This window comes from Panicum hallii, chromosome 9, assembly GCF_002211085.1.
Source record: "Panicum hallii strain FIL2 chromosome 9, PHallii_v3.1, whole genome shotgun sequence".
Taxonomy (NCBI): Eukaryota; Viridiplantae; Streptophyta; class Magnoliopsida; order Poales; family Poaceae; genus Panicum; species Panicum hallii.
Genome location: NC_038050.1, coordinates 73686308 through 73695223, shown reverse-complemented (window position 1 = coordinate 73695223; position 8916 = coordinate 73686308). Strand labels below are relative to the sequence as shown.

At 46.7% G+C, this 8916-nt stretch overlaps 1 protein-coding gene across 1 annotated transcript; it reads right to left on the bottom strand.

Annotated features, from left to right (window-relative positions):
• Positions 1–4283: 4283 nt before the first annotated feature.
• Positions 4284–8775, bottom strand: LOC112875442 (signal recognition particle receptor subunit alpha). Its single transcript, XM_025939297.1, has 10 exons — positions 8693–8775; positions 7513–8490; positions 6841–6925; positions 6668–6763; positions 6396–6548; positions 6198–6305; positions 5233–5352; positions 4999–5124; positions 4798–4881; positions 4284–4713 (listed from the first exon to the last, which is right to left on the bottom strand). The coding sequence occupies exons 2-10, from the start codon at positions 8478–8480 to the stop codon at positions 4588–4590; spliced, it is 1866 nt and encodes a 621-aa protein (XP_025795082.1). The 5' UTR covers positions 8481–8490; positions 8693–8775; the 3' UTR covers positions 4284–4587.
• Positions 8776–8916: the final 141 nt, after the last annotated feature.

Here is an 8916-nt window from a genome sequence, read left to right as displayed (position 1 = left end):
AGTCCGGAACAAAGAGATTCGAGATAGGGTCGGGGTGGCACCTATCGAGGAGAAGTTGATTCAACATCGGTTGAGATGGTTTGGACATGTACAACGGAGGCCTTCCGAGGCGCCGGTGCGTAGTGGAGTTTTAAAGCGGGACGATAATGTAAAGAGAGGTAGAGGTAGACCTAGACTAACTTGGGACGAGATGGTTAAGAGAAACCTTAAGGAGTGGAATATCGCTAAGAACGAAATTAGCTATGGATAGGAGTGCTTGGAGAATAGCAATTAACGTACCTGAACCGTGACCTTTGTTACTTTTTGTTTAACCCCTAGCTCTTCCTTTGGCTTATACCCTTTTTGTGTTTCTTATTCTTATTTCTGTGGGTTTCATCTCTAGCCTACCCCAACTTGCTTGGGACAAAAGGCTAAGTTGTTGTTGTTGTTGTATCCTAACGCCCCGACCCCCACGTTGCCCCAAGGGGCGGCTCGTGTGGAGCAGCGCTGCCGCCGCCCCAAGCCTTCCTGCGCCTCGTTCCTTCACCTCACCGCTGCCGGAGCACCTTGCCGGAAGTCCGTACGAGTGCCAGGATAGCGGCGGCGGGGCCTCTCCGCCTTCCCCACCACAACCCCCTCCGCTTCGGCCCCCCACCGCTGGAGCCTCGGCGAGCTCCGTCCGGGTGTTGCGGCCGTCCATGGTGGTCGGTAGCGCCTAGATCCGCCCTCCACGGGGTCGGATCTCGTGCTCTCTGGTGTTAAGCGCCGGCGGGGCGCCCCCGGGCTCGCCCCACCCCGTCGCCGTGGCCACCGGGCCCCTCCCCATCCCTGCTCCTCGATGATGCTGGTGCAGCCCCTCCACGTGGCTGTTGGCTGCTTCTGGTGGCTTGACCGGCTGCTTTGGCGAAGGGGGCCCCGTTTCCTCCTTCCTCAGATCCAGGTGGGGCCTCCCCTCACCGCCGCCATGGTCGATGCCACCTGCCCTGTCCCCACCCCTCGCGGATCCAGGGCCTATGGCCGGGTCCGGCCTCAATTGAGGCTGATTTGGGGAAGGGCAGTTGGGGGCACATCACCGGAGCCTCCTCCTAGATGCTGCTATTGTTCATCATCGGCTCGCCGGTTGTGCTTCCCTTTGTTGGCGAGGCCCTACCGCTGCTCTGCGTCGGCTTGCGGCGCCCATGGGTGAGTAGCCTTGGTCGTCTAGGGGCGCAGGGGTGCGGGGTCGTGGACTCCGGCGTCGAGCTTGCAAGGTTCTTGGTGCAAGTTTTGAGGATTCACCATTGCTGCACAATGAAAGTGTCACGCTTGGTGCATGGGAGGTGCCCCACCTCCACTTGGGGAGGTGCCCTACCTCGGCTTGCAGATCCGGTGAATTCTTGATGATCTTGTCTCTGCTCGCTACCTTGCAGCATCTTGTCCTTATGGCGGTCCGACAACGAACGTGTCGCGCTCGGTGTGCGGGGAGATCCCAACCACCGCTCGGTCCGCCATCTCGAAAGCACCTAAGCTACAAGGTCTTCTTCTCCTTTGACCTTGGTCCTTGATCTGCGTGTTTGTCGATGGCATTCATGGTTCAATTTGTGCTCCCTTCTGGCACCTTTTCTTCGTCGCTGCTCTCCTTGTTGGTGGTCTCATCAAATCAAATGCCGGGCGCTCCTTGTTGCCGGCCCTCCCTCCTTCGAGGCTTCCTCCTCTTCTTGGGTGTCGGATGGCCGTAGACGGGAACCCGGATGTGCTGTGAAAGGTACTGCCATTAGCTCGAAGGGAGATCGGTGTTTCCGATGAAGCTTTGATCAGTGTTCTCCCCCATCATTAGTCCCTTTCCGTTGTGGCGGTCCCTCATGCCTTCGAGGCTTCCTCCCCTTATTGGACGATGGAGGGCGGCAGCGGCGAGGCGTAGCTACGAGGGGTGGTGGGTAGCGCATTGGTTTTTGCGAAGCCGACAAGTATGTTGCTTGGTCGTGGCGCTCAATGGATTGCCTTCGGCCGGTGTAGGTCTTAGTCTTTTGGTCTATTTTAAGAGTTGTGTTCCTTCTTTCTATAGTCTTTCTTCCTATTTGTTGCGTCGTGCTTGCATCGTGGTGTGTAATATGTTATTTCTCTTGTGCTGTGCTGCACTAGCAGTTGCTGCTGTACTTTGTGGTTTGCCACGCCTTAAATACATCGTTTAGGCTGGCAGCTTGGCCGCCGTAGTTCCTAAAAAAAGAAATATGACATCTTGATTGAAAGACAAAATTTCTGTATGTTTCATTTGATGATCCAAAGAAAGAAAGAAGAAATAATCGGCAGTGCATAAAGCATGTAGAGGAATATATATATATATATATATATATATATATATATATGTATATGTATATATATATATGTATATATATATATGTATATATATATATATGTATAAACAGCTGTTGTATCTACACTAAACCACATGTCTGCCGTAAGGCATCAAACAAATGAAAGAAAGAAAGAGAAAGGAGATGGTCTTTTACCTTGGCGACAAAGGTTTCTCCTATTTTAAGCACATTAATCTCTCCGATCTCTATGTATGTTTTCATAAACAGAGAGGGAATCTCATCAGGCGTAGAAAGAAGAAGAAAAAAAAAGAAAAGCTTTAGACGTTGGGGCTAAAGCTTTAGAATGTTTATCGAGTTTGATAGGGGTCCAGGCCACTAGAACCGGAGAATGACCTGCAAGTATGCATTCCTAGTTCCATGAGTGAAAAGAAAGGCCACACCACAAAGCAGCTGAATACGAGAGATGCCTACCTACAACAGCAGCCACATGTTTTGACTTGTGGTATTGTAGAGCCATCCAGCTTTGCAAAAAGAAGCAGGAATGATACATGCAAGACAAGATCGGGCTGCAGCTCAGACCATGGTCCAGACACACTGACTGAAGGACGTATTAGAATGCATATGATGAATGTCTTTCTTTTCCCTAAGAGCTGGGGAATGGAATGAACAATCCAAGAAGAAAAATGCAGTCTGAAATGGCCATGCATACAAGGATCGGAGCCTTCAAGGCTTCAGCCAATGTGCATGAACACAGCCAGCTCTGCTGCTCAAAACAAAATACCGATGCTGCAGAAACGGTGTCCGAACAACTCATGTTGCAAGCAACCTCCATCTTATGAACACAATCTGACACGGCAGCCACCAATCGGTTTCCTGCTTCTATCCAAAGTAAGGAGCGTGTTTGGTTAATTGGTTCCATGGACTAAAGTTTAGATGTTAAGGGCAACTACATTGCTACACGTTAGCGGTTTCACAGGTCATCTCATGCAAATCCATGTAGGATTTTTTATTAGGTGGCGGAGAGAGGGAGAAGAGAGAACAAGGTGGTTGTTTCGCGAGACAGCCGTCTTATAAGCTAAAATTTAGGACTATGAGATCACTTTATCACCATTTTATGAGTTGTTGCCATGCAACTCACAATATTTTCTTTTTCTATGCACAAATTATGGAATTATATATTTACTATGAGACAAAGTATAAGACAACCCATTGTATGTATTATCTGTTACATCGTCTCAAGATGACGTGGCAATATATAAGACCGCCTGTTAGACTAGACCAATGTACTTGCCCTAATTAGAAGGACTAAATATGAGATAATTATAAAACTAATTACACAGATAGAGGATAATTTGCGAAACGAATATAGTAAACCTAATTGCTTGATGGGTGAGTCTTGCAGTCAAGCTCCCTTCTGCCTTTGCACTCGAGGACCAATGTCCATCTGGCCCGAGAAAATCTTTGCACGCCTCCGTTATCTTTTGGGAGGCCTACACTCCATAAAAATTATCTACCTGAGACTGTCCCTGGACATAAAAATTATCTACCTGAGACTGTCCCTGGACCCACAGGTCTCACACAAGGTTAGAATTTGAACTCTTTCAGAGTGGTATCTCGCTGATAGCTCGGCCCCTTGGAAGGGGCCCTTCTTCGCTTTTCACCTGAGCTGCGCAGGAAAGCTTTAGTAACTAATGGTGTAGGGGATTTTGGTCCGTTATTAGAAATTTTAGATTTTTTAATCCATCATTAGCACATGTTTACTGTAGTATCATATTATCAAATCATGCACTAGATTCATCTCTCAAATTAGTCTCCGTCTGTGCAATTAGTTTTATAATTAATTTATATTTTATAATTCAAATTAGTAACCAAATATTCGATACCATAAATATTCGATATGATAAGGGGTAAAGTTTAGTATTGGGAACCGAACAACCCCGGAACCAGCGTCTGCTACCAAATCAACAATCTGGGAACACAGACGGATGGTGGCAGACTCGAGAATATCCATTCACTTATAACCATTTGAACTCATACGTTGTATTATTGGAGCAAGACGACCAAGTAAACACAGGTACACATGACGCTAGGCTTGGTTTTCTGACTACAACAGTCTCACAGATCCACATTATTGGAGCAAGACGACCAAGTAAACACAAGTACACATTACAAGAGTTACCCATGACATTAGGTTTGGTTTTCTGACTACAACAGTCTCACAGATCCACGACGTCCAACATGAACATGACAAGGTCACTGGGGATATAAAGATGGAACAGATTTGTGCGGTACAGCTCAACACAGTGCATTCCCTTCACTTCAGGAGGGTCTTAACGATGGATTTCACATTCAGCTTCTTCAGGTCCGTGTAGGACTGGCCGCAGCCGACGAACATGACCGGAGCTCCAGATATATACACCATGGAAAGCGCTGCTCCAACCTGCATGTTTCGGACGCTTGTATCAGAACACCCGCAAACAGAATATGCCCATATAGTGAGGGACAAGCGTACAAGTGCGCAGACCTTGTCGTCAATGGTGTCAAACTTGGTGAGCAGGATACCATCAATTAATCTAGCAGTAGGAACAGCAGACAGGTCTGCTAATTTCTGTTCAACAAATAAAATTGTTCAGTACAGTTAGCGATGAAAGCCAAATTCCACAGGACTACCAATAGATAGGGCATGATTCACCAATATCCATCTGTCTTCAAAAGATGTGCATACCTGGTTGAACTTAGTGAGCTGATCGACAGCGTCATTCCCAACCAATGCTTCTCCAACAAATAAAACCAAATCTGGGCTGTTAAGATTGATGAGCTTGGAGAGCGCCCTCATGAGTGGCTCATTATCCTGACAGAGATTCAGTTAGAAAGAGACTGTCAGGGCAAATTGAAAGCAAAGGCTACACCTTCCAGTACAAGCAAAGAAAGATACTTGAAACAAAACCACTTAGCCTACCTGCATACGTCCAGCCGTGTCAACAAGAACAACATCTGATTTGTTTCGGCTTGCTTCCTGAATAGCTTCCCTCGCTACAACTGCTGGATCTTTTTCATAACCCTTCTCGAAAATAGGTATCTGCACACAATACCATCACCATCAATCTCCATGTACAAATAATGCCTTTTGGGAGGCAAAAGATGTAGCAAAACTTAAAAACATAGCTCAATGCTACATAATAGAAACTAGTTAGATGGTCACTAAGAAAGAGGGGCATGAACAAGTTTTTGCGAAGAAGAGCAGTTGCACAGGAATGTGTGTGCTTATCACAAAAAGAGTCGCTAAACGAAAAATCGATTGTGAACAAATATGAAGCACGGCAAAACAAAAGAAAGGCTGTAGAAACACATCTGTAAACTACTATGCGACCATGACAAAGCTTGGAGCACATAAATGATTGGATTTTAAATGATATGCATCCAACGGTATGTGCCCGCAAAGTAAAGTTCATTCATGATTTCTTCTTGGTTATCGACAGCTAAATCTAAATACTCCCCTTGAATAACAAAATGGCTACATGCTCTGTAATTTCTTTTTCTTGTTTTATTTCATTTTTTCTTTAACAATATAATCAGTAGCCCCTCCGGTTTCTTAAAGAAAAATAAAATGGCAAGGCAATTGCAGCCCATCTGCAATTGACGGAGAAAATTGAAGATGTGACATTTCATCGGGCCAAAAATTGGCACGGTTTTGTACGACATGACCAAATTTGGTATGGAAGGGATTTCTTTTCTCTTAGCTTCATCATAAAACAAGAAAATTGTTCAGAAAGGAAATAAACTCCAGAGGGACAAATTTACAATTTGAAACTACTCTTCCAAAAAACTATCTGGAATGAACTGTAAAACAAAATCCGAGCTCAGAAACTGACAACAATTGAAACAGGGTAGTGCAATCACTGGATGTAGAACTTAGATTACTACCTGAAGCCTGCGTGCATGAGTCCGCAGCTGCTCAACGGCACCAGATCTGAAGGTGTCACATGCTGCAAGCGTCACACTAAGGTTATGCTGAAGAAGCCAATAAGCAACCTGTGAAGTTCAAATGAACACAAAATGAGTGAATTTCACAAGGAAAGATTTTGTCCTTCTCTTTGCATGGTGGTATCTGGAAATGCATACCTTTGCAAGATTGGTCGATTTGCCAACTCCATTCACTCCAACAAAAACAATGACATACGGCCTCCCACGCTCCTTGGCAGCGTGTACATCCCTCAGTATGTCAATAGACCGCCTTGGGGTCAAAATGCGAAGAAGAGCCTCCTCCATAGCTGTCTGCAGGAGTAATAACCATCAAATGAACCATATTACCAACCCATAGAGCAGAATGTACAATTGTATAGGTGGCACAAAGGATAAGATGTTTTGGTGAGAAGAGAAGATGTGCTAAAAACCTGGACTGTAGATGATATTCTTGTGAATGATCCTAGCTTCTTGCCCTCAAGGCTAGCTGCAACAGATTCACAAAGCTTCTCTGCAATTTCCTCTGCCTGCATAAATAGGACCACCTTCTTTATCCAAACAGAAAAGGCTATACAAAATAAACAACTACAGAATAAGCACATACCACGTTCTTTGTCATCAGTCTATCTTTAAGAGCCTTGAGCGCAGGTTGCAGATCAGACTTCTCCAATACATTGTTACCAGCAATACTGAGCACAATAAAGCACAATATATTTCATTACATACGTAGATTTGGAGATCATATAAAAGTTACATGTTTAATGCAATATGTTCAAGAAGACAAAAGCCAGCAATTGACCTGTTTGTTTGGTGCCAGAAGGTTAAAAAATATGATAAAGAGATTGACAGATTGCGGTTTGGAAGAAGAAAAGGGGAAAAAACCTAGCGGCCACCACAAATCAATGTTTTGGCCTAATGAGGGCATGTTGTCATCTATTGGAAAAATATTTCAATCTTTTTCATCCGCAAAAAGAGTTGCATAAATACATGTCACTAGCAATGGACATTCAAACAAAAGAAATTCAAAAGCATCACAGAGTAGACATCAACATCAGAGAGCATCATATTTTTGGCTGGTTCGGATATCAAACGAGTCTCATAAGCCAACTAATAAAGCAGTGTGCTTTTCTTCTCTCTTTTTTTAAGGCAAAAGTGGTATGCAGCTCAGATAATTTTAAGTGCATGAAGGAAACAAGAACAAATTGCCGAGCCAAGTTAATTGAGTATAGACTATTTGGCATAATAATATAGGAAAAATGGGGAGCGCATGGATTACCTCTGAAACATCGAGGAGAACCAGCCTTTCTTCTTTGGTCCATCTTCAACCTCTTCCTCCTCGCTGTCGCTGCTGAGATTCTCATCCTTATCCATCATGCTCTCTCCCTGGTTGAGTGCCACATGTTCTGTCACCTCATCCCCTCTCTCATCAGCCGGGTCTGTGAAATCCAACTTCTTGTTGGAAGGTTTGTCATCCCACACCCTGTCTTGCTTCCCTTTCTTCTTTGTGTCAGGTTTAGTCAGCTTCTTGGTTGCATTGTCAGCACCAGTGTTCTTCCTATCATTCTTTCGCAACCTCTGTAGTTTAGTTACATCGAAGGCCCCGTTGTCTTTGGGGCCTCCGTTCTCCTTCCCCTTAACGACAACAGGGCGGGCATGAGAGGTGTCCTTGGGAGCAGCATTCTCGTGGCCCTTGAAGGTACCATTTGCCAAAGCGTGGTGCTCCTTGCCGGAGGAGTCCCCATCAGAGTCATCCTTGCCAGAGGCGCCCTTCTTCATAGCACCGCCGGCGGCGGCGCCGCGAGCCTTTTGACCAGCCCTGTGGGAGACTGCTGGCAGCGGACGGGAGGAAATGGCCTGCTTGGACTTCTTCATCTCCTCGGCACGCGCTTCGGCCTCGAGATGGAGCTGGCGGAATATGTCGGTGAAGTCGTCATAGTTTGTGCGCTTGGGATCATAAATCTGGGAGAACTCCTTGCGGACAGCGGCGAGGAGATCATCGACGTAGAGGAGATGGAGGATCTTCTGGTAGACAGCCACAAAGACAAGGCCGAGGTCGTTGTGGAAGGTCCACTTGAGGGCGTAGTTGTCCTGGGAGAAGCTGGCGTCGGCGGAGCGCTCCTCGAGGAGGCAGGAGCGGATGAGGGCGTCGATGGGTGAACCCTTGAGGGCGGCGGCGCCTAGCGCACGGCACGAGGACCAGAGGATGAGGCCGCCCCGCGTGAAGATGAGCAGCTCCTCCAACATGGCGGCGAACCTGATTGGGCAGATGGTGTGAATATGGATCGACGACTGGTACAGGAAATCAGGAGGTAGCAGCTTCACTAGGGATTAAGGGGGTCCAGATCGACCACGATTTCTTAGCCTACGGTGCGGCAGTAGAGGATTCTCTGCTTGATCGGAATTGGATCGAAATCGGAACCGAGATCCAAGGAGGGAGGGGGGCGAATTGCTTGTACCTTTGGTCGGAGATCTCACGCGGGCGGGCGGGTGGGACGGACGACGAACGAAACGAAGGGGAAAAGAAAAACTGCTTGGCTTGCCTGCTGGGCGAGAGACGCGGTTGGCTATATCAAGCATAGTGTGGGCTCAGCTGGGCTGGGCTGGGCCTGGGCCTGGGCGGCTAAGGGTTGGACTTTATTTTACAACCAGACCCCTCACTGGGCGGTTGGCTTGCAGAAGC

Excerpts from the sequence above, each read along its gene's own strand:
- LOC112875442 (XM_025939297.1), bottom strand. The coding sequence starts at position 8,480 with ATGTTGGAGGAGCTGCTCATCTTCACGCGGGGCGGCCTCATCCTCTGG. Across the intron at positions 6,926-7,512 it reads TTCTCCTCGATGTTTCAGAG|TATTGCTGGTAACAATGTAT; the intron begins GTAATCCATGCG and ends TATTGTGCTCAG. Across the intron at positions 4,882-4,998 it reads AGCTCACTAAGTTCAACCAG|AAATTAGCAGACCTGTCTGC; the intron begins GTATGCACATCT and ends TTTGTTGAACAG.